Consider the following 26,268-nt stretch of genomic DNA (forward strand, 5'->3'; position numbering starts at 1 on the left):
TGCTCAGGATAATTTGTATATCTTTTATATCACAAATTAGGTTATCTGTTAGGTTTTTCTTTTATTATTGAATTTAGTATTTTACTTTGGTTTATTGTCCTTTATTATATTTAATGGTTTGTTATCTGTTTTATTGTTCTATTCAGGAAAACATATCCAATGTTACATATACACTGCTGTTGTTTTATTTTTTTATTTTCTAAGACTCTGTGAAGCACTTTGAGCATGGGAAAAGTGCTACATAAATAAAATGTATTATTATTATTATTATTATTATTATTATTATTATTATTATTATTATTATTATTATTATACCTCTCTTAAACAATGATTAAAAGATGCTAGCCTCTGTATTTGCTAACAGATTGAAATATAGGATAAAAGGCCTTGTTGACGAATGTCAGTCAGGTTTCCTTAAAGATTGTTATTTAAATAAAAAATCTGTTTGATTTTAGACTTGATTGAATATAATGAGGCGGCATGGTGGCACAGTGGTAGTGCCGCTGCCTCGCAGTAAGGGGACCTGGGAAGTGAACCCAGGTCCTCCTTATGTGGAGTTTGCATGTTCTCCCTTTGTCTGTGTAGGTTTCCTCCGGATGCTCTGGTTTCCTCCCACAGTCCAAAGACATGCAGGTTAAGTGCATTGGCAATCCTAAATTGTCCCTAATGTGTGGGTGTGTGCCCTGTGGTGGGCTGGTGCCCTGCCTTGCACCCTGTGCTGGCTAGAGTTGGCTCCTGTGACCCTGTGTTAGGATATAACAGGATGGATGAATATAATGAATTGCCTTCTGGAGACCCAATGATTCTATTTATGGATTTTCAAAAGACATTTAATTATTTTTTTGTAAAAGCTGTTAGGACACAGTATAATTGAAGTAATTGTTCAATTTAATTTTCTCATGGAATCTCCCCATGATTTGATAGTCACAAAGGAATGTGTCAAGGTTGCCCCTTACCTCCTCCTGCTTTTTCTCTTTACCTCTCAAATTCTTAGCTTATTGGTCACTCAAAGTGAACTTAAAGGTATTAAATTCAATAAAAAGAAATAATTTACAGCTGGCAGATAACACTCCTCTTTATTTTTCATTTTTTATTTGAAAAACGCTAGTGAACTGCATAAAACACTTAATGTTATTAAAAAAACTTTCAAGAGTGTCGGGGATGAAATTAAATATCAACAGATGTGAACTGCTGGTACTGAAACAAAGTGATTAATCTCAAATCTGTGAAATTCCTGTTAAAACACAGTTACTTACTTGGGAATTAAAATTAACAAACATTCAGCGAAAACAATGTGGTAAACCTTAATCCAGTCAGTGACTCCATTACGAAAAAAAATAACTCATGGCTGGCTAGAGACTTAACCATTCAAGGAAGAGTCTTACTTTCAAAAACAGAAGGATTATCACATTTCCTATATATTTTCAGCAGCAGAAATTCCAGACTTCTCTTCTAAATAAAATAATTTAGAATTTCATTTGGAAAAATCAATGACACAAAATAAAAAAATGTAATTAAAAACAAAAGATATTTAAGAAAACCTCATAGCATAGGAACATTATGCCAACTTTTATATTTGAAAGAGTAGGTGGTTTTAATGTTTTATTACAATGTCCTTATGCAGAAGGGAAACTTCCAATTAAGTTAGCAAAATCCATTTACAAGTGTGGCATTCATGTTCCCTCATCTACAAACACAACTTCTCTCCACACCGTTGTCTAATTTGGAATAAAAAAATAACACAATCTACAGAAAGAAATGTTTATTTATTGATAATTGATATGGAAATAACATTCTCTTAATAAGACAACTCATAAATAAAAGAGCTCTCTTTTTACATATACAGAATTCTTATTTCAAAAGAACTTTACAGTTTCATTAAAGAAATATTATACCTCTGTCACAAATTCAATCTGTGATGGTATCACTCATTGGTAAGATCATTCATAAATATTATCTATGCAATAGTTTAATATCTAAATTTATTCCAGATATATTAAATCTATGCAACATCTGTGGTGAAAATAAAGAATGCATTGAATATGTTTTCTGTAACAGCATACATTTGAAAAGGTTTTGGCTTGTTTTACTGAAGAATTTTGGACAAACAACAAATGGTACAATAAATATAGAGAATGGTAATATCCTATTCTCTTATACAAAAAGTAAAAAATAATGTAACTATTGTGACAGATTAGGGTTTTCTCGCACTCTTGTACCCTCAGACCACACGTCAGACACCAGATAAAAGTCCAAATAATTGATTTATTATAATAATAAGTGCACAAAGCACCCTCCACTCCCAAATACTCCAATAATTAAATACACAATAATCCAATCCTCCAACCTCCCAGACGCTTAGCCACCCTGCCTCCCAACTCAGCTCATCTGTCTGGGATTTCCCACAGTCCTTTATACTCCTTGACCCGAAAGCATTTCACCCTCTCTGTCCATGTGACCTGGAACACTTCCGGGTCAGATAAAAATCCTTCTTTTCTTCACCCAGGAAGCACATCATTCCCTTTGTCCATGTGACTATGATTTCCAAATCGTAACCTCAGATCTTCAAATGAGTGTCTCCTTAGAATTTCAAGAACAAAAATTAAAAAGAAGTGGTGAGGCGGCCTTCTGCTGCTATGCACCTAAAATCTGGAATAGCCTGCCAATAGGAATTCGCCAGGCTGATACAGTAGAGCACTTTAAAACACTGCTGAAAACACATTACTTTAACATGGCCTTTTTATAACTTCACTTTAATCTTAATTTAACTTAATCCTGATACTCTATATGTTCAATTTCCTCAAAATAACTATTCATGGTGGCTCTAAAATCGGTACTGCCCCTACTCTCTTTTCTGCTTCTTTTCCGGTTTCTTTGTGGTGGTGGCCTGCGCCACCTCCACCTACTCAAAGCTTCATGATGCTCCAACAATGATGGACGGATTAAAGGCAGAAGTCTACGTGACCATCATCATCATCAAGTCCTTCCGTGAGAATCCTAAATCCAAAGAGGACTGTTTCATTTATGTTAGGTAGAATGGCCAGAGGGACTGGGCGGTCTCATGGTCTGGAATCCCTACAGATTTTATTTTTTCTCCAGCCGTCTGGAGTTTTTTGTTTTTTCTGTCCCCCCTGGCCATTGAACCTTACTCTTATTCGATGTTAATTAATGTTGATTTATTTTGTTTTATAATTGTGTCTTTCATTTTTCTATTCTTTAATATGTAAAGCACTTTGAGCTACTGTTTGTATGAAAATGTGCTATATAAATAAATGTTGTTGTTGTTGTTGTTGTTGTTCTTCCTGGGCATAAGGCAAAAAGTCTCTGGCTCTCCCTGCAGCGACTCCTGGCGGCCCCCATGATATCCAGCAGGGCTGTGCATTAAAAGTCCATTGTCCATAATTCCCTGCTGGCATTCGGGGCACCTTTATGCTGCAAGGAGGGCTCCATCTGGAGGCCTGGGGATATTGGCCGGGATGAACGGCCGGCCATGTACCACACTATGTAATAAATATGTTCCTATTACTTGCAAAATACTTCATCCACAAAATAAGAGTTAGTAACAGAATTCCAAACTGATTTATTTAATGATGATCTTAATTATTTTAAAAATTCCATCAAAATTATTAAAAATAGTAAGGCAATTAAAGCATTAAGTATGTCATCCAAATATACAGTTCTTTATATATATATATATATATATATATATATATATATATATATATATATATATATATATATATATATATATATATATATACAGTTTGTTTATGTTATGTATAACAGTATTCTCCTGGCATCTCTGAATATTTTGTATTCTTGTTACCGGCTTCTGGACTAGGTACAAGCCACAGTGGTAAGGTGCCAAAGGCATCAAAGAAGCAGGCAGCAGTTAGGAATTTTTGATCATACTTACTTTTTAATTCTCATTTACTCAGAGGTGTATAACTGCTTAAGTGTTAACATGACGATCAGCTAAAATAATGCTACATACCAATTTTCTCTGGTTAAACAATGGTATTGTTACTAACTATACGCAGATTAGAGACCAATATCCCCAGAAGTCATTAATTTCTATCCATCTATTTTTTAAAGGAAGTAATTACAAACATTTTCTAATAAAGTTATCACAATACTGTACAGAAATGTTGATGTGATACCAATCAAAGGAGTCTGATTTTTTCAAAGCAGGCGACTCTTTTGAGAGACAGGTAAATATGTATGCCCCATTTCATAGCTACCGACAATAACCTGTAACAGGATTACTCGGGACATTTGATTTTTCTCTTATCTCTGTCTCATACAAAAAGGGTACCAATTATCCCTTCATCTATTGGCTTTTCCGTTTATTATGGACATGTGTTTTTTTTTCTAAAAGCAACAGACACGACGTGCCTGTTTTCTTTAACACGCCAATTTCTAGCCCATGTATATTTTGTTATATGTATAAAGATGATACAATGTTTAAATAGTACATTTGATAATACTGTATTTAAAAATTATAATAAAATAAATAAAAAGTGAAATAATTCATAACATGGTGTCTGCACTTCAGCTGCCAAATTCCATCTCATACAAAAGGAATCGACTAGTAACCTTTATCTAAACAAATTTGTATTGCTACCCAATTGTGCTCGATGTATATGACACTCCTATATTCCTATGCGATTTTTTTTAAATACAGTAAATTATTAAGACGATAGAAATAACAGACTAATCGAAGAGGCCAGTACCAAAGAACTCGCGATAAAATCACGCCCACAGTGTTCTCTCACACTGTCTGCGACCCTTCAGTTGTACGTCATTTTGAAGCAGTCCAATGAGGTGTGACTGTCTGCGCGGGCGGAACAGCGGCGCCTCCCCGAACTTAGCTATGTTGTGTAGCTTCGCCCGCCCTCTGCCGTCCGCCTTTGAACCCGGCAGATTTAAAATTTCAGCTCAAAGCGCGAAGATAAACATTACACGGAAGAAGACGAGTTCCAGTTTAGTTTTATTATTGTCTTGTGAAGATGAGGCTTCGAAAGCGAAGGACTGTAGCCAGGGCGTTGAGCCCTTCGTATTCACCACTTCCACGGACGCCGAAGTCTTCGAGAAAACGGCAGGTAAATGAGTAAATTAGTTAGATTACAGTAAGCAATAGGCCGCAGAGCCCTGATTGTGGCCTGTCTATGCTGGCAGTTTTTCGCGTTGTTTATCCCCCATACTTTGCTGATGAGCCCGTTTTGTGAGGCCTTGCTGTATTTTCGGCCTCTATTTCTGTAGGCGTGCGCTGAGCAATGTCTTTTTTCCATTTTGCGCAGACTCAACGAGTTAAAACAACGAGGACCACATTTACTAGTCTAGCTGGAAAATCCAATCATTTCGTGTTTTCTGAGTATTTTTCCCTTTACCAAAGTCCGATCGATACATAAAAGGTGGAAGTTGATATCGGAACTGGTTTTCAGTTACGGAGGACGTAGAATTAACGCAAACGTAGCACAGCAGCAAAGTCTTATTTTATACACATTTCTGTTTCTGAAACTGGAAATAACTGTTATTTTTTAATTCGTCGATGCTTTATTTGTCTTTTATGTAGATGCGGGATGTTCTTTCTTGTTTCGTCGTGACTCCAATATTTTTTCTGTGAAAATCTGCCTAAGTTTGGCGGGTTTTGAAAGTACATTTTGGTTCCCAAATCAGTGTTGTGCGAGGTGTCCGTTTATGGTCGGTCTCATGCTCATTTTATCTTGACTACATATGACTGTATATCTTTTTTGTTTACAGTGATCCATTTGTAAAATCTTCATTGCATATTTTTGTTGTACTGTAATAGTAGGTTAAAACGGCGCAACTGAAATAATGTTTCTGTACTGTGTAAAGTGTTGCTAAATGCATAATTTGTAAGGTTGTGATATTCCCAACCCCCCCCACGACCCCCAACCACATAGTTTGAAAATTATCTGAGAAGAACAGCTTAATGTTCTTAGAATGTTTTTACAAACTGTCCCAGTGTTCTTCCTTAAAAGTCGCTATATACAGTATTCAGGGATGGTGTTCAGTTCACTACTCCATCCATTTCCAGCACTAAAATGTATTTGTACATTTGCATAATTGTTTGCTGTTTTCTCTGTACGTTTCATTTTTAGCACTAAATGTTGTTATAGAATATTACAGTATTTTCATTTTCGCCATGCCTACTATTTGTCGTCTTAAGAAGTCAAAGTGTATGTACTCTGCTACAAGAAGTATTTCAAGTTCTAATGTAGTTGTTAAATATGGCAAGTTTGCACTCAAAACAAATGATACAGATAATGTTTATAACAGACATGTCAAGCTCAAGGCATCCTGGTTAGATCCAGACCATTGGATCTTTAAGGCCCGCCATGTCGTTGTCATTTAAAACATACTATTTGTGGCACAAAATGAGTGTTTGTTTCTTCTTGATGCCTTTGTACTGTTTTTTTCTTTATGGGCTGGTGGAATTTAAGGCAGTACTGATTTCATTCAAGTTTACTGTCCCAAGAGAGAAAATGTATCAGGTTTTTCAGAAAGACAAAGGCATTACATAAAATACAGAACCAACATAAACCTGGTACAAGTAAGCCTGTAAGTTTGGGAAAAAAAGCCTAATACTCTATAGGAATGACTTAATTATAACATTACATACAAAAATTACGTTAGCATTAAAACCTAACTTATGCTTAACGTGAATAAATAATCAGTCTACACATCAAATCTATAGATGTTTATTGGTATAAAAACTATTCAGAAGATTAATAACAGTTGGGGTGAAGGAATATTTGAACCAGTTGCTATTTATCCTCGTAACCTTGAACCTGTGTCCTGATGTAGAATTGTGAATCTAGCAGGTCTTGCTTTTTAAATAGGTCTGTTAGATTTTGCTGTTGAGATCTAGTTAGTTTACTACTCAATTTTTATTGCTAACACTAAGATTTACAAACAACACACATAATTTAAGACCTGTAAAAATTTTTAAACCAATGGTAAAAATTTGCTTCCTTAATAGCATAATTGTTTTCCCCCTAAAAATATTCTCCACTGCCTGTTTGAGGGTTCTTTCTTATGGGTGAATGGTGTTTAGTCTTGCGTGAATTATTTTCTTAGTTTAGTAATATTAAAATGTAGGAAGAACTAATCACATCAGCTAACAAAATCATCTACCAATCGAACATTACTTGTCTTGTTCTCATTAAACGGTCTTGCAAGCATTAAGTCATCTATAGATTTTAAGATGAGTCCGTTTCCTAATCAACTATACTAATATATCATTAGTTGTGAATTGAAAAGGCAAACTTCTCAGGGGGAACCCTGTGGTTGAAAAACAGCATGCCAGACTGATGACAGTTTATTTTCAATCTTCCAATCTGTTAGTCGGTCAGTTACCTTACCAAATTAAATCTATATCCCACTGCCATGTCCAAGGAAAGGAAAAAAAAAATCTAAAAATACCATGTAAAGAAATTCTTTCTCAAACTGTTTACGGTGTGAGGGACTCGGAAGTCAGTAAAAATGCCAGTTTTATTATTACCCATGGTGTTTGAATTAAAATACAGTGTTGCAGAGATTTTTTTTTGAGCTGTAGGTAGAAATTCCACTTTTAGTGTGAGGTTGGGTGGGTTTAGCAAAATCTTGTGAAACTGTTGAAGGAAGGCTGGCTGTTTTGATTTTGAATTTCTGCTTGACATAACTTAGCGTCTCGGTTTTAGACTGCATTGGTGAGCTGGTTAATTACAGAGATGCATACGTCTTTTAAGGCTTTTCAACTAAAAGTGAGACTGTCGAGTTGCAACTACAGCAGGGTGTCTTTCTTCATTTCTCTATCTATAAAGAAGTGTATTTATAAAGTACACTGTTCTCTTTCTATGTGCTTAGTATGCTTCAAAGTTTAACATACTGTGCACTGAATTTGAATGGTTTGCTGATTTCAAAGCACAGGACTTTGGACCTTTTTGCACTTGACACAGAGCTGAACATGACCTTTAAGCTGAACCACAGAGCTGCAGTGCAACAACTTTAAGGCTACGTTCAATAGTGTTCCGACATATATTTTCTGTGATTGTGTTCCAGACATTCCATATCCCTGTCGTCTCAATGTTTGCAAGTATGTTCATATCTGAGGGGTGGTTTTCACTGATGAAATTCATCATGTCCACTTAAAGATCACTGACTGAGTCATTTAGAGTGAACTTTGGCTGATTGAGGTTAGCAGCCAATTGATACGAGCATAACTAGCCATGTCAGTTTGTTTTTATATTGTTTTTTTTTCCTCTTTTCTGAGAATATTCCTTCAATGATTTGTGGATTACGGCAAACTAGTAACTTTTAGTACAGTGATCCCTTGCTATATCACGCTTCGACTTTCGCAGCTTCACTCCATCACAGATTTTATATGTAAGCATATCTAAATATTTATCACAGATTTTTTGCTGGTTCATGGATTTCTGCGGACAATGGGTCTTTTACTTTATTCTACATGCTTCCTCAGCTGGTTTGCCCAGTTGATTTCATACAAGGGACGCTATTGGCAGATGGCCGAGAAGCTACCCAATCAGAGCACTTATTACATATTAAATAAAACTCCTCAATGATATATGATTTGCTTCCCCGCGGTGCTTGATTGTTTGCTTTTCTCTGTCTCTCCCACTCTCTCTGCCTGATGGAGGCGGTGTGAGCAGAGGGGCTGTTTGCACAGAGGATAAGGACGCTCCTCTAAAAAAATGCCGCTTTATCGCGGTGCTTTGGCATACGTAAAAGCCCAAAAGCACGTATTGATTTTTTGATTGTTTGCTTTTTTTCTCTCTCTCTGTGACAATCTCTGCTACTGACACACATTTTTTAAAGAGGAAGATCTATTTGCATTCTTTTAATTGTGAGAAAGAACTGTCATCTCTGTCTTGTCATGGAGCACAGTTTAAACTTTTGACTAAAGGGTGTTATTTCATGTCTAGAGGGCTCTAATAATAGTGTGGGAGAGTTTATAAGGGCTTAAAATATATAAAAATAACTATACAAACATATGGTTTCTACTTAGCGGGTTTTCATCTGGAACGCAACACCCGCGATCGAGGAGGGATTACTGTATTCCACTTTTTTCTGTCCTGCTCCCTTCCAAATATTTTATTAAAAATAATTTGCTGTGAACACATGAATGTAAATAAGACCATGTAAGATGATCTGGTAGCTTCTTTTGTGATTTACAGCTCATGTCTAATTATTAGCTGGCTAAGAAAATGAAGCATCTAACCAGTGAATGCAGCTTTAAGTCTCCAAGTAGTAATTTGGGTTTCTAACCTTAACAAATAACTTATGTAAAGTGAAGCACAAAATGTTTGCTTGAGTTCTGTTTTTGCTGCAATTATTGGTTTCTAATCATGCAATTGGGTTGTAACAAGAACCTGCAATCATAGGCTACATTTAATTGAAAATTATATCCGTCCATCCTGGAGTTTTTACAGCATTTTCAAAAAAATCCATGTCCATGCTAAAATGTTTGAAAACACATATAGACCTTCACCTATGCTGGACAAGCATACATCAACTGCAAACACCTTGAAGGAACAGTTCAGTGAAAATGAGATTCCCTTGTACTTTATGCTATTTTTTCAGCCAGCAGCCTGTGCAGGTCTCTGATAGTGTATTCACAGCATACAACAATAAAGAAGTTCTTTAAGGAGTCTCAGTGAATTGTCCCAAGTTGCTCAAGTTAATGTACTGATTACAATTGAAAGCAACAGAAGAGGAGATGGTTGACTTGCCATTAAATAAAAATACTGCACATAGTAAAGTGAAAGTTTAAAACTTGATTAGCCCTATACTCCTGCTTGAGAGGCTAGATTATAAGCAGTCCACAACAATTGGAGTGCATCTTGTACCAGACATTTGTAAAACTAACTTAATTGAGGACATTAATTGTGTGCGTGCACACATCTATATATTCACTTTGCTGCACTGTGCTGTTGTTTCTCTGTCCTGTATAATTGTGAGCGTAGCTGCATTCTACAACCATCCTTTACGGTAAGTATCTTATTAATTTGCTGCAGAATGCACTCCTTACCGAACATATTAAGTTTAGGTAATAAATGTTGATTAGGAGCTGTCAACTAATTTATTTACAATCTAATTTTCACTGTGCTCTGAATTTTTGTTTATAACAGTAAGGCCGGGTTTATACTTCACGCGGCATGCTGCAGCGGGCAATCCTGCTATGCAAGAGTTTTACTGTTTATACTTGCGTGCGTACTTTATGTAAATCTGGAGGAATCCACCAAGTGGCTGTGTGAGATATTCTCACGGTGGGAACAGGTTCGGCTTCACTATGTTCTGAATTGCCTGGCACACCCATTAAATTCAGATGACGCCTTACTGCAATATCTCCAAAAAGGATGTTTAATGATTAAATCTATCAATCCAGGGATGTGTCAAATCCGGCAAGCATTGGGCATGAGGCTGAAACAATCCCTGGATGGGGCCTCAGCTCATCACAAGTTGAATACAAGCACACATACACTGGAGTCATTTTAATGGCACCAAATCTGCATATCGCTGGAGGGAAACCGGAGCACAGTGTGGAAACCCAGCAGGAAAACGTGCAAACTTCAAGCGGGGAATACCAAGGACATGACTCTCTGCGAGATAGCAGTGCTACCGCACTGCCACCATGTCACCCCCATGTGTGTAATTATTAACAGTATTCATTATTTAAACAAAATTAACAATTTATCTCTAAAATGTAACATACATATATTATTGCATTTCATCATGAAAGTGATATTAAGTATAAATCTAAAGATTCTAAATTTGCAGAGAGTTGGAATATCGTACATTTAATGTTCTGTGATCTATTACAACTTGCCAATTCTGTCAGGTGAGGAGGAAGTCCAAGAAGCTCGTATGAATTAAAAACTGGAAAAGCTGTACTTTTACAGTGGAAAAACTTTGTAACACACCTCACCTGACCAAGCAACAGGCCTAGTGTTGGAATTTCAGAACAGCATGCTATTCCAAAGTGTGCTTGTGTACAAAGCAGCAGACACGACAATCTCCAAAAATGGCACCATATGAATCATATCAATGTTGGTGTCAGTCACAGTGGCTTTTTTTTTTCTTGCCCATTCGTTCAATACTGCTGTCAACAAACATCACCTCTAGATCCTCATTTTAAAATGGTTCCTTTTTGCCTGAGGAGGAAGTGTAAAGACACATTTTTGAAAACTGTATGTGTAACACGAGTTTTCTCCACTGCATCTTTAATTCTGACTAAATCAGTTTCTTATGCCTAGTTTAGTTGAAGGGCGTCTACTTGAAGATTCATAACACAAATAGGTTATTGAATAACATTCTTATCATTTAAGGAGCAAAGGTTATTGAATAACATTCTTATCTCCTTTTTAAGGAGCAATATTTCATTATTATAATAATATGCACAAGATGATATAAATATTTTATAAACTACTGTAGATGCCATTTTATTAAAACAAGGAATCCCCCGTAATGTGGACTCTGATATGGCGATACATATGTTAGGTAAATTGTGGTGAATTTTGAATGAGTGGAATGCTGTGAAAAAATGTTTTTTAAAGAGCAATGATATTTTGTTCCACACCTTCCAAGTACTAATTTTAACTCTTCATTACTAATCATGTTATTCTACTTAAATGCCATTCCATGGTTATGCATATGTTATGAAATCATAATGTAGATACCCTACAAATACAATATTACTGGCCAATACCCAGCCCTAACAATTACACCTCAAGAATTGCAAATGTCTGTCGGATACACTGGGGGAAAAAAAAAAAACACCTGTATAAATGCAGTAAATGTAGCATATTTTGACAGCAAACATCGTCAGTGCAATTACTGATTTAAAATATGAATCCCTATAAGTGCATGTATATTTACATTTAAGCATTGTTTTAATTGCCAATATAAGCATTGTTTTAATTGCCAATATCATTTAATTGATTGTGTGAAAATATATGTAAAAAATATATTTTTGTTAGAGGAATGGTAAACTTTTTTTTATTAAACTTTATTTCAGATATTACAGAAAAAATTAAACAATGTGACAGCTTGTAATTATGAGAATCTTTTTCTTTATTGCCATATTATGGGTAAATATTTTTGTATATCTTAAAGTATGTTTTGTAGGGAAATTTTATCTATTGTAGTATTTTTATGGTCACTGAACAATAGGCCTTACAGAATTTAATTTTGTTAATGAAGAACGGATAACACCTGTGGTGTATAGTTTAATTATAAAATTACGAAAGTTAACACTTTAGTATAGGACATAATACTTCTATTTGGTTATGCAGGAGCTTAGTATAGTTTTTTAAAGGGGGGAAAAATCTAAATCAGTCAATCAAGTAACATGAAATCAATGATCGGTATCGGCCTCAACAAAACCTGATCGGAGCACCACTATTTCGAATACGTCTTTTGTTGTTCTCGTTTTTTTGTTTGTCATAAACCACACCAGCATATATTAGTAGATGTTCTTTAGTTCTTTTTCTTTTTATAGCAGGTAAAAGAAGAAGAAGAAGAATTGTGCCATGCACATAGAAGTTCAACTAAGAAACAGCCTGCCATGCAGACAAGGAGCAGTCGTAAAAAAGATAGTTATGATGACAATGAAGGTATGGCTTGATGGTTTGGCAACTCCTGTGATTAATTGCAAATAGTTGTGTTAAGTTGTACACTATCTTAATTGTGTCTGACATTTTGATCCTGGATATCAAGCTAGAGTATTTTTTTCCATGCTATCTCTGGTACCTACTGTATTTTAGCCTTCACATCTTTTAAGATGTTTGCGTTTTGTCTGTATCAGAATTAAAATATTTGTTTGCAAATTTCACTTGCTTTAATTTTGAGAAAACAGATGGGTAGCTATTTTAAAATTTGAAAGCCTGTTTCAATAGTCCCCCTATCTCTCCCCCTCCCTCTCTGCTCAATCTCAACAGGATTTAAAACTCCTGTACGTGGCTGCTCCTTGAAGGTGAGATTTGACACAGACTCTGGCACCCCAGAAAGTACTGTCGCTCGTAACATTTATTCACCTATTGTGAAGTTCTTAACACCAATGAAAGTAGGTAAGTGTCATTTAGATAATTCTGAAATAAATGAGAAATGTAAGTAACAGGGTCATGAAGATGTGTATAATTAACCTAGAATCAGACTTTATTTTGCCAAGAGGAAAAAATGTTATAGTTTTAGATAGACATTCTAATTACTCATAGGATGAGATTTTTCTTTTGAAACATTCACAGTTCAAGTTCATGATATATTAATTCCTCTTGCCTTTATAGTATTACAACACATTTATTTTAAAATTGCAGATTAAAAGATATGTCCTTGCATCTTGATCTCTTTGTGTAAGCTAGTGTAGCGAAAAGCTATTTGGAAATTTTCTTTAAGCTTCCCAAGTTGCACCAAAAAATATGCCATTTCCTTCTCTACATAGATACAGAAAGCCCAAGTTCCTTAAAAAGTGACACGGAAATGCATTCATTTGTTGAGTACAAGTATATGGCTTCAATGACGACTGATGAAGAAGATGGAGAAACATTTGACCCGTGAGTAATAGCCTAATTATGGCATACATTCCATGCTTCAGAATTGGAAATCGAAATAATTTGTGCTGTTCTTTGGTTGTCCCTTAGGTATGATTTTGTAAAAAACATTCGTTCGCAGTCTGAGCCACCAAGTGCTCGTATCAGAGACATCCCTGTAAAGACAAGAAGCACACCAGAAGCCACTTTACTACTAGACCTGGTATAAAAGCTGGCTTTTTTTTTGTATTCTTGACAGAGTTCGGAGTATTTTGCCTTGCAGGCAAACAAGTTTGCAGAAATTTTTCTTAAAAGAAGAATAATTAATTTTTTGTGTCTTTTATTATGCAGGACGAGACATTGGTTTACAGCTCTTTAAGTGCCTTCCCAGATGCCCAGCACTCATTTTTTATTCACTTCCAGGATCATGAATACAAGGTATGTTATATTTTTTTGTGTTATTAGTAGAGACTTGCATGGCTGCATGGTCTGTTTGAGGAGTATAGTATTTATTAGCATATAGCAGCAATAGTTTAACAGTGACACAGAAGATCTGAAATGTTTATCATTGTTCTGTTTTTCTGCATAAATAGACTTTTTAGGAGTCAAGTGAAGTGCATTTTAATTCACGGCACACTTTCCCAGGACTATATTTTTAATAGTCTTATTTTATCTTTCTCTTCTCTAGGTTTATTTGAATTTGAGACCTTTTGTCTCAGAGTTTTTGGAGCGCATGTCTCACATTTATGAGGTTTGTATCTTTTGCTTCGATATGGAATTTATATTTAATGCATGGTGGCATGCCATTTGTGTTCCCTTGTTCCCAAGTAGTGTGAAGTAGCTGTTTTTTTTTGTAATTTTTACTTGCATTTTAAAGCATTTAAAGTTGTGGTTAATGAAAATATAGGTGAATCTTTAAGTAAAAACTTTTCTTTTTTTATCATCTTTATCATTTACCTTCAGTGTTCCGATCAATGCTGTTTCCCTGCAAAAACACATGTAGTCAACAAACAATGAAAAAATAGTATGCCATTTCTGAGAGTAATGTATCCTTGTTCTTTTTTTTTACTTTCTCATATACGAAGTGTAGAGGAAGTATTGGAATCCTCCAAAAATTCAATTTTGAGATTTTGATGAATCTCGACATTTTAGACCTCCCTGAATCCAAAAATACAATTTTTTTGAATTGTTTGTGCGAGTGTGTGAATGCACTAACTTGAATACACTTTCACTTAGGTCAACCAAATTTTGCATACAAGTATTACGTACAAAACGTAGATTTCTAGCAACTTTTGGGCTGTTTCTGTTAACCAGAAATGGTTCGTTATGTTTTATTCATGCAAGTGCAGAGTCCGATTTATTCATCTTTACTGTTATAGTAGTTTATGTACTCTGAAAAGTACATAAGTTTTGTTTTAATGTGTTTTAAAAATCATATCGGACAAATGGCAGTTGTTGTTGGCAATGCATTGCTGAAGACATTCCCGGAAGTTCTCCATTACTCTCTGGGTCATCTGAGGCGGAATGGTGTTGATTTCCTGTTTGATCCTTTCCTTCAAATCCTTGAGATTGCGAATGATGTTTAACTTTTTTCCTTTAGGTATCCCCAAAGGAAAAAGTCACATGGGCTTAAATCTGGTGACTGTGCTGGCCACCCCATGTCTCCCCTTAAAGAGGTCAAATTCCCAGGGAACATTTACCTTGAAATGCCTTGGCGATTGCTGAATTGATGTTTTTACTGCTTCCACATTTTCTGGCATTCTTACAGTCCTAGGTCTGCCAGGTCATTTTCTTTTCAGTGTGAACCCAGCTGCCCAAAGGTTAGAAATACATCCCAAAATAATTCTCCAGTCTGGTACAGATGCATTTCAACCAAGTGCGAAGTGTGTATGGAATGCTCTCTGGGTCGTAATCACAGAGCGGTTGTTCTCATAATACGCTTGAACAACAAAGCCCCGATGTTCAGTGGTCCGAGTCATTAAGGGTACTGAAAACAGTAGAGCCTAACCTACTGAATGAGACCTACCCCATCTCTCTACCCCCTGTGGAGCCCTCACAGTTCTCCCTCGAAATGTGAGGGATCTTTATGCCTCACCCTGTATTATTGATTTGATTTGTTGTTGTTTTTGTGTACATAATATATAAAAAAATCATTGTCTTGTGGTTTTCTCCTCAAATATCAATCCCCATTTCTCAGTATGCAAGAAAATCTAGGGCGACCACTCCTGTTTTATTATTTTAAGATTAGTTTTCAGAGTAATCTAGGCAGCAGCTGGTTAACATCTTGCTTGGCATACACGTCAATATCACATATTTTAAATGATTGTATCGATTACATACATGCCCTTGTGGGCCTAAGTTTGTGTTAGGTTGGCTAGATTTTGGTTTTCAAAGAAGAGGACAAGGGAGAATGTATATAATCAACACACTAAACATGCTTTATTATGAAATTAATCCTTTGATCAATTTAAGCTCCTTACTTTATATTCAGCCTCTTGGTAAACTTTCTGATGAGTTCTCTGCCTTAATAGGAACTTATGATTTGCAGAAAGAAGTCATTCAAGCCAGCTCTACTAACCACATATTTGGCTTCTCACTGTTGTGAGAATACCCTATATCTATTCATTCATCTATTTACTATTCTTTTTCATAAGACAATCTGCCATGAAAAGATTTACTCCCACCTGCATAATGGTTTTTCCCCTCATGTAGATTGTGCTGTGTTAAGAGTCCGCATAGGCTCTGTGTCCAGTTCAAGTGCTTTTTAGAGGTGTGGGAAAGGGAATGCATATGAGAGAAAGTAGAAATACACTGTAAAAAATACTGCGTTAAAATTACTTAAAAAAAAATAAATAAATAAGGCAACAAATTACAAGCAATATTTTTGAGTAGATTTAATATACTGCACTATTGAGTAAACTTAATTTAATAATTAACTCAAATTTACCTAAAATAAATGAGTTTGATTAAATATAAGTAGTGGCAAAAATGGTTTCATTTTACTCTGATTTTCATTTGAATTAAAGTACTCAAAAAAAGTGAGTATGCAACGCTGGACAGTAATGACTTAACAAATACATGCAAAAAATCCATATATTTATTTATTTGAACATACAGAGAGTCACAACAACGGAGTTATATTTTCAAAGGAAAATTAAATCAAATGTCTAAGGATAATTTTTACTGAATTACTAGCATTCAAATGTCAATGAAAATTGTCTTTTTTTTAAACTTTCTTCAAAAAGCATATCTCAATCAAATAATGTCCCAGGAATGAGTGGTAAACGGGAGGGAAACAGAGAGTGAAAGCGTGAAATCCTGCAGCAGGCACCGCTCTTTAAACACTTCCTGCATTTACGCCAACATGTCCTCTTAAATGAATGGCCGCCTTTTTTTACTACTTTTCAGTATGCGATAGCGAAAATCCTGAAATAAAATAGGAAATAGGAAATCAAACATCGCTAAATAAATCAGTGTTAAAAATTAACCAGAAAATACATGGCCTCTGTAGAACACTAATTAAATAAGAGGTCAAATAATACCGCGATGGTTAGGCAAACGTCTTTAGATAGATAGATACTTTATTAATCCCAAGGGGAAATTCACACATTTATATGTTCTTTACAGGTCGTAGTTTAGGACAAACGTCATATCGTTCTCAAACTTATCTCGAATTGTCATTTTCTTTTTCTGTGTAAAATAAAAGTTTTAAACGATAAAAAAAAAACATATGAACATACGTAACTATCCGAGAAATGTGCTTGCTTTTTAAAGTAAACCAATGAGGCAAGTTGTTAGAAAGACGCTACCTTGCCCGCCATGTTTCCCACATGAAGGGAAAGTTTTCGTGAAAACAACAAATGCTTACATCTGTAACTATATGAGATGAAGTACTAGTTATTCATTACGGAATTAATATGCTTTATACTTACACATTCGTAGTAAAATATCTCTTATGGATAAGCGTTACAGCTGAATGCGTTGTTGTAAAGACCAAGAAATCAATGTAATGACACGGCACTTCCTCTTACATTTCGATGTGAGAGGAAGTGCCCTGTCATTAAATTTAAATTAACTTAAATGTGTTCAATTCACAGTATATTTTTTTTACATAAAATAAGTTATAAAAAATGTTTACATTTTAAGAAAAATAATAAGTTAACATTATTCTTAATTTTTTTATTGAATTAGAATTAAAATAATCAAGAAAAAGGCTAAAACCCATTTTTATTAATTAAGGTAATTATTTTGCGTATAGTTAGCTATTTTTTATTATTACACACATGCAAGATTTATTTTTTACAGTGTAGGATTGAATTTTTCCGGGTATGCTCTGGGTATGGTATGAATCTTTAATGGGAGTAGTAGTAGGATTTTAAAAAGAAAAATTATAAATAATACTGTCACAGTTACCTTTTACAAGTAAAAATTGCAGTTTGACCTTGTCCACCTTTCAGGCAACCATCTTGGTGTTCATTAGCTCAATTTAAAGGCTTATTTTACTTCAAAATTTCTTATTATAATCTATTACGGGAAAGAAATTCAAGACCTACATATAAGTTCTTGTATGAGGTGTGTGTGTGGCTAGCAAAGGCAACCATCTTTGTTATAGGTTATTAAATTTTCATTAGTGCCATGATCTGATGTATATTAAACAAGAAGGAAGCATTGAATACATTTTTCATTTCTGTCTTTTTTGTTTTTCCCCATTGTCACACATACAGTGAAATTCTTACTTGCATGATGTTCCCTTGCAGACACAATAATCAGCCTAAAAATATCAGGAAGAGAAAAAGCTCAAACCTAAGTCTAATAACAGTAATACATGAAATAACACTAAGAATAACATTACATCGACAAGAATCTCTGAAGATGTGACACTTATTCAGCTCAGTTCATTACATCCAGTTTATCACATAAAGTTGAACAGTCTTATTACCTGTGGGTAGAAATTTTTTCTCAAGTTTCATTTTTGGTAATATTAGTTCTGTAGCACCTGCCTGATGGAAGAAGGGAAAAAAACATGCATGTAGGGTGACTGGGGTCCTTTATGAATTAGCCCTTGACCGGCAGCTCTTGACAAATATGTCCTGTAGTGATAATATCTGTATGCTAATAATGATAAACGCTATTTTCACAACACTCTGTAAGGCCTTGCAGTCCCTAGCTGAACTGCTGGTATACTGGTACATAATGTAGAGGCTGCATGGGCAAGATCGGAAAACAAAAAAAACTTGCGGCCACCGATTACAACCGCAAGATGTTGTGCAAATGAATATGAATAATATGGATAATGTTTTCCGAAATGTACTATACAGGTCATAAAATTAGTTATTCCAAATATTATATATACCCATGTCTTTTTTTTTTTTTTTGGTCAAGTGTGGCTTTGACATCGTGGGCCATAAGGTGCATATTAATTCAGTGTGAGCAGGAACACTCAATAAAACTGAATTTAAAAAAACAAAAAAAAAGTGACAATGAGATACAAAGAAGGCTGATACACTAGCGTTTGTGTGTCAGCTTTTATCCATCCACATCAGAGAATGTCCAGTTCCATTGCCTCAAGACACCACTCGCATCTACAGTTATTCCCAGCTTCAGATAATAAATAACAGCGTCAGATCCCTGGGTACAAACCAAATGAATGTGTTTACTGTATAATAACAATAAGAGCAGTTCACTACTGGAAATGGTAAATATAGGAGGCAGTCAGGATCGAACCGGGGACTCTTTAATACAAGTCAGCAAATCTCAACGTTAAGCCACGGAAGCTGTAGTATCCTCCTTGTACCTTTTGTAAAGGTGCTTATTTGATCTTTGGACTTGAGGCTTCACACATTATATAGTTTATGCCTACATTTTGTCATTTATTACTAAAATATGAAAAACTTTTCTGTTCTAACAATGTGTTGACACAGATTATTGTAGAAACGGAACACACATGTGTTCCAAATAATGATCTATTTCCACTCTAAAACTCCAGCACTTCACCCCCAGATAATCAAGGCATGAGCTGGGAGAACTTTGTGCACGTTCTGCAGTGGTGGGGGGGATGGAATTGCAGGCTGCTTGCTGCGTGTCTTGGTGGGAGGATTGAATAGCAGGCTGCTTGTCTTTATCGGCACATTTACAGGACAAAAGACACTGACGGAGAGGTGCAAATGGATTTAAGGTGCGCCGGATTTACGAGTTATTCTGTAGGCTTTTGTAATTCTAGTGTTAAATGCCTATCAGACAGCCTTGATGTCACAATCAATCCTAATCCATTAACAGCTGTGTTTCATGTACTCGCAGATGGCCTTAAAATGGAGAAGAACATAGACGTATCTTGCTAAACTGGAAGAATCCTAGCCTACCTGTTTTAAGTCAGTGGGTGACTGATGTGTTATACTGTTTGAAATTGGGGAAACATCAAATTCTCATTCCAAAGATCTGTTCAAAACTTTTTTTTAAAAAAAACCTGGCAAGATCTAATCAATAACATTTTAAAATAAGCTTTAATATTGGGGAAAGGGACTCTTAAAGTTTGACTTGTTTGTATGGAATTTTACTTTTAATTAAGTAATTAATAAAACAAAATAACCTGACTCCCTCATTATTTAATTAGCCCCATTTTCCTCCAGTGTTTTATTTCAGGCCTCACTGTGCTGACACATCACAAAATGGGCATACCTTGACTGGTTAGGAAGAGGATTAACTCTATTTTCAAAAATAGTTCTGACAGACCTCAGAATTTTACTTTTAAAGGCATTTACTAGTTATTTCAAATTGTGCTCATGTACAGGAACTATTTTATTTAGGAGTGAAACTGAAGAGAACTGTAATGCACAAGCATGCTCCATCAGAATATACAAAAGGTAACCTTGTAATCACAAGGCTAAACAAATACTCCTGGTCAAATAAAGTCTGATCTTGCCTCATCTTGACTAATGCCTTTTTGTTTCTGAACTAAAATTTCAAATCCATGTCAATGAACTTCAAAGTGTCAAAAGAGACATGACTTGTACAAAGGTGCTACAGTATGAGGCCATTTTGCTGGTCTTCTACCAGCATCCACCTATAGACCAATATATTTCATTGTGACTGTTAGATAATTCGAATGCAACATATTACAATTAGTATTACAATTAAAAATACGGTAATATTTTTTTTCTTTGATCATTTCCAAAAACTTTTGAATTTTGGATTTGTTATTCCTTTTGAAACGCATTGTATTCAACTGAATTTTTATGCTGGCACTTTATAAATAAATGGACAGTATTTTATAATGCGTTTTTACCTTATGCTGTTAAGAAATGATCGCACTGTAATAAACTAAACTAGTCTTTAATACTGATGTAAAGCCTCACCGACACCCTCCCTTTCAGACAGGTCACAACCTAGATTACAAGTACAAATGTCTGACAGACCTAACAGATTTTTAACCTGGTGTAATTTCATGTCTCAACTTGTTTACTTCATAGATTTTTGTGTATACATCTGCCAAGAAAGAGTATGGAGAGAAGATCCTAGAGATAATGGACCCTTATAAAAAGCTTATTCGGTAAGAGAAACAATTATTTAATATACAGTAGAATGCTGTAATATATTATACATCAATTAATGTATTTCCCATGTCTCCTAGTATGTAGGGTACCCTTTGGGCATTGATTGATTTTTTCCTACTGTGGTAACTAGGTGTTAAAGTAAAACTCCTCCATTAAGGGGACAGGACCGGAATAGACCAGTGTGATATTTATTTGGAATTAATGGAATAACACTTAAACCCTTGTTCCCTTTCTTCAGGCATCGTTTGTATCAGGAGGATTGCTTTTGTGTGCAGGGCCATTATATTAAAGACCTTGCTGTACTGAAGCGAGACCTAGCAAAAGCTGTTATTGTGGACAATAATCCCTATACATGGCCATACCAGGTAAGTACAGAATTAACATTTGTCCACTTAGTGTTGCAAAACCAGCTTCAATCACTATGATCTTTTCTAGCTAACAAATGTGATCCCCATTCAAAGCTGGTATGGAAATCAAAAGGACCGGGAGCTGCAGAAACTAGTTCCTTACCTGGAGAAGCTCAGTACACTTGTAAGTAGAAGTTTGACAAAAATATTGTAGATATCAGATACATTGCTTGCTTTGTCAAAGTGTAAAGGTTTATGAAAATGGTAGTTTTCGTGATTCTTAGATTCTCTATGGCTTTTAATTTTGAAGGAAGACTTCAGAGTACTTTTGAAGAAAAGAGCTGATCAGCTGCAAAGACTCCTGTCTGAGGACTGAAAAGGAAGCTAGAACACCCACTAGAGGTCTCCATTGCCATCTCTACTATGGAGGCATGCCGTGCTTGCCATTCTGTGTTTGCTAATGTTTTTATGAGGGGTGGGAGGGTGGTTATTGTAAATTAGTGTATATAAATGATTTGTAAATAGTTCACAGTGCAAGTTTTAATTAAATTAAATATTTAATGAAATTCAGTTTGTGCTGATTTTACTTAATTTTCCTAGATTTTCACCTTTCTTCTTATGGGGAATTCTTAATTTGGTTCAATGGGATTCCACACTGGCAACCTAATGCAAGTGTTGACCAAGTCAGATGTTCTGCATTTCATTTTACAAAACAAATTGTCTTTAGGAAAAATGACCAGCTTCTGATGCATGCAATAAATCACTGTCACATTGTACTTTACAAAAGTTGAAAATCAACACATTTGTGATCAATATCCAGTACTTTACACTACAAAGAATTGTCTTTGTAACTTAAATGTTTGCTCTTTTACAAAGGTGAGTGTGCTATTCAACCTTGGTTGAATCATCTATTGTACATAAATTGTTTTATGTTACAGGGCTTCAACCCAAGTAAGAGTGGTAGCTTGAAATTACTGTTGCTGCAATGTGCAAACAGTGTAAATGTTAAAGCATTGTTTCTTCTGGTCAGCTGTTGCATCCTATTGTAACTAGGAATTTTAGGGTGTGTTTTGGGTTTCCCCAGTCTTTAAATGTTGGTATCCTCTCTCGCTCGATAGATGGCATTAGTTGCAGCATAGTTGAAATGTACAGTGAAATTCTTACTTGTATGTGCAATCCAACATGCAATTTCCTGCTACTTTCTGGCACCATGAAAATTTAAGAATATTTTAAATCTGCTTGCTTAATTTTACTCCTCCTTTTCCAAGCAACTTGTTTGGTGATTATTTCAGTTCTTGAAGCATTCTGAGATAAAAACCCTGAAACTTGCTGTTTTATATATATATATATATATATATATATATATATATATATATATATATATATATATATATATAATAATGCTAAAATGTTGCCCTTTTCAAAGAGACTACTCTGCATGTTTAACTAATTTACTGAATCTAATATTTAAAGATATTTGTTTTATGTATTTCATGTATTTATTTTGTGTATCCTTTTAATGGAGGTGTAAGCACAATTGATTTCATCCCAGCTGTTTACATTCTCCCCTCATAAGGAAGATATGGAGCTTTTATAATCTCTGCATTTGGATCTGCTGTACTTGTTTGTGTATACTGTATTGGGTCCCCTAAATTATATATTGGGCATATAGTGTTCTTAAATCAATTTAAAATATTCACTTTATGCCATTTTAACCAATCGTGTAATAGTACTCTTGCAGTGACTAATGGTTTTATGTGAGCTGGTTAGAATATATCATCAGGACGTGCGAGTCACATGTGAGAATATTAAGAGCACAAAGTATCTGCTCGAGATCATGCCTTGGCAGTTCCTGTCACAAATTAAACAGAACCAGGTGCTTGTTTCTGTATTGTATCTTCTAAGAGGCTGCAGTAGAGCAGGGACGGAATAAAGGCACAGTTATAGCGCGACATGTCAGATGTATAGAACATATATTTGCATTCTCCAGTTTTCACATCTGTGCCAGGCGGTGTATGCAACCATAAAATCTGTATTGACACATTTATAGCAGAGTGTGTCTGTCATTCACAATGATTGAGATTGTCATTGACTTATTTTTTTTAAAAAAAGATTGAAGTGTGCCTTCCTCAGCAGGTGGCAGCATCCTCCTCTTCATGTACTCTATAACGAGAAATTACTTTGAAAAGTATCAGCTTAGCTGAACTCCATGATTTTCATTTCCAGTCTAATAATAATGGGAAAATCTCTATACTTGTTTAAGGATATAAACATTATTTACAAGATAAATCTTATCTGTTAGTAAATATAGTACATTGTTTGGGGAAAACATCCTTTTGATTTATTGTATTTTAATTAAATGAAGGGAGTGGAGTTTTAAAGAGGTCAACCGTTTTCTGTTTTTCTAATCACTGGATCTCCTTACAAGACTACTTCTGCAAATAGTATTTGCTTCACAAGCACTTTATTTAAAGGAGTATCTTCCTAACCTGTAGTACACTGAAGAATTAGGATTGTCAAAACATTTATTTTAATTTGCACTTAGAGCCTGGAGAAGAAGCTACTAGAGTTATTGCACAATTAAATGGTTTGCATTTGAAGAAATCTGAAATGAACCAAGCTTTTTCTGCCTTATGACATTTAGACCCTGGAAAAAAATGTGTAAAATTATGTTGTTAATTGCATTTCCTTAGATGTGGGAATATAATGAAAGATCTAATTTTGATATGAACTCCTACTATACTTTAAAATTACCAATTTCCTTTGAAAGACTCTTGAATAAAATTGTATTTAATAATGTTTCACAAAGTATTCTAAAAACCTGAAGCCAGTTGCTACTTAGAAGGTGGCATTAGTGTTTCCTTCAAAGCTTAATATATTTAGAAAAGTAAAGGAATACATTAGTGGACTGGAAGTTGGTAAAGCTGAACATTGGTGATGGCACAGTCAATATTTTTATTTTTGGTTGCCATGGGTTTAATTCTAAGCTTGTCTTCTGTTGGAAGTTCAGGGAGTTTTCTCCTCCTTCCAACATCCGTGTGGGTTTGTCAGACTACTCTGCTTATCAGAAAGTTAGAAAAATTTGACAAACTTCACAGCTAATCTCGTCAATGTTATTTTCCTCAAAGCAGCATTAAATCAACTAAATACCTGATTATTTATTCCATTATGCAGGTATACATGGAAAATACTGCTTTGATTATATAATGTGATATAATTTATTTGTGGGCGCTGAATTTGAAAATCAAAACCATTTCCTCCTTCACAAAACACATTGGCTGTCAATTAGTTTTGTTTTTATGCTAAAATTAAATGCCTATTTTAATTATTTGCATTCAGTGTTTTTAGAATTTTAAAATGTATGCTTAAAGTAAAAGGTAACTTATTCAACAGTAAGGTCAGAATGTAGCTGAAATTTAGAGTCATAGCAGCAGGTGAAGCGGACAGAAGACCCCATTTTTTCCTCCCCTGAGTTGAGTAGCAGAGATGGAAATTAACATTGAGTTCAGATGGAATGACCTGCTAGAAATAAAAGCCCCAGCTTGGTGCTAAGAACATCATCTGGCCTCGCTGTGTGGGATGCAAATAAAGAGCGGCTACTACTGCTTCATGTTAAGCGTATCAAAAGATGGAGCTTGTTTTATGTATTTGAGCCAAATGTTTCTGCGATTTGTGGCAAAATTGAAAGGGGTTATTTTTGTTGGACCTGATCTAAGAAAACTGATTTCTGGTGAAGAATTTGATGGTGTGATGAGCAACCTGGAGTAAAAGGCTTGGGTGTCATTCAGAGAAGTAAGTAATAATTTGGACTATTGTTACCTAAAAATTTGCAAAATGTATTCATTTTAAGGAATTGGATTGCAACATAAGTCTCAAAAGTTCACTTTTTGTTTTTTATTTGGAATGATTTCCCTGAAAATCTTGGAGTGGTGAATGAAGAGCAGAGTGAAAGATTGTCAGGATATCAAAAGTTACATTGGGATATCAGTATGATGGCAGGTTACTGCTGGATGATTCATATAGGGACGCATCGGAAAAAAGTGTGCAAATGACACACAACAAAGTTTTGAAGCAAACCAAGTGACAAAAATGAAAGATGTTATATGGAAGTCAATAAATGTGGTGCTTTATTACATATTTTCAAAAACATTAGTTTGACTCCGTATATTCATGTTAAACTAATTTAAAACAATCATGTATACATGATAGTGATTTTTCAATTACGTTTTTCAATTTTGTATTTAAATGTGATGTGTGTGTGTTCATTAATGCATTTAAAAATAGCATCAATGAAAACAGTTTTTGAGTTTAAATTTACAGCTTAGGTTTCTCTGCATTTAAAAACAACACTTTGTGTGAAATTTTCTCTTAAGTTGTTTCCTGCTGTGTTCCTGTATTCTTGTTATACTCATTTTAAAATTATTTCTGGCACTTAATGTATGAATTTTCCTCATAATTTTAAACCAATCAGTCCTGTCTCCTAAACTGCTGGTTTGCTAAAACCAAAAACTTTAAACTCCAGCAGTTATTCTTACTAATTCACTTCAGGACTGGCATAGTAGCTGTTGTCTGGACTTTCTGCCACTTCTGTGTCTTGTGTGTAATATAAAGACCAAAACTCTCACGTGTGTTGTTTAGCTCAAGTTTAACCTTCTCCTGCCACAGTGGGCTCTGCAGCCTGACATCCTGTAAGGTCCTCTCCTAAGGTATGTTTTTAAGTTGTACGTCTCTCCTTGGGGATTCAAATCTAACATTCCAATTTTCTATTGTAACACTTTATATATCTTTGCATTAAATGTCTTGAATTCTGTCCTGGTCCAT

The 26,268-nt window shown here is 35.0% G+C and overlaps 1 protein-coding gene across 1 annotated transcript; it reads left to right on the forward strand.

The window, feature by feature from the left end:
• Positions 1 to 4,828: 4,828 nt before the first annotated feature.
• Positions 4,829 to 22,017, forward strand: ctdspl3 (CTD (carboxy-terminal domain, RNA polymerase II, polypeptide A) small phosphatase like 3). Its single transcript, XM_039766644.1, has 11 exons — positions 4,829 to 5,102; positions 12,524 to 12,638; positions 12,963 to 13,091; positions 13,463 to 13,574; positions 13,662 to 13,773; positions 13,902 to 13,988; positions 14,239 to 14,301; positions 21,017 to 21,096; positions 21,339 to 21,465; positions 21,536 to 21,631; positions 21,758 to 22,017. Exons 1-11 carry the CDS (start codon positions 5,010 to 5,012, stop codon positions 21,821 to 21,823), a joined length of 1,080 nt encoding a protein of 359 aa, XP_039622578.1. The 5' UTR covers positions 4,829 to 5,009; the 3' UTR covers positions 21,824 to 22,017.
• Positions 22,018 to 26,268: the final 4,251 nt, after the last annotated feature.

The sequence above is a fragment of the Polypterus senegalus genome, chromosome 10, assembly GCF_016835505.1.
Source record: "Polypterus senegalus isolate Bchr_013 chromosome 10, ASM1683550v1, whole genome shotgun sequence".
NCBI classification, from domain to species: Eukaryota; Metazoa; Chordata; class Cladistia; order Polypteriformes; family Polypteridae; genus Polypterus; species Polypterus senegalus.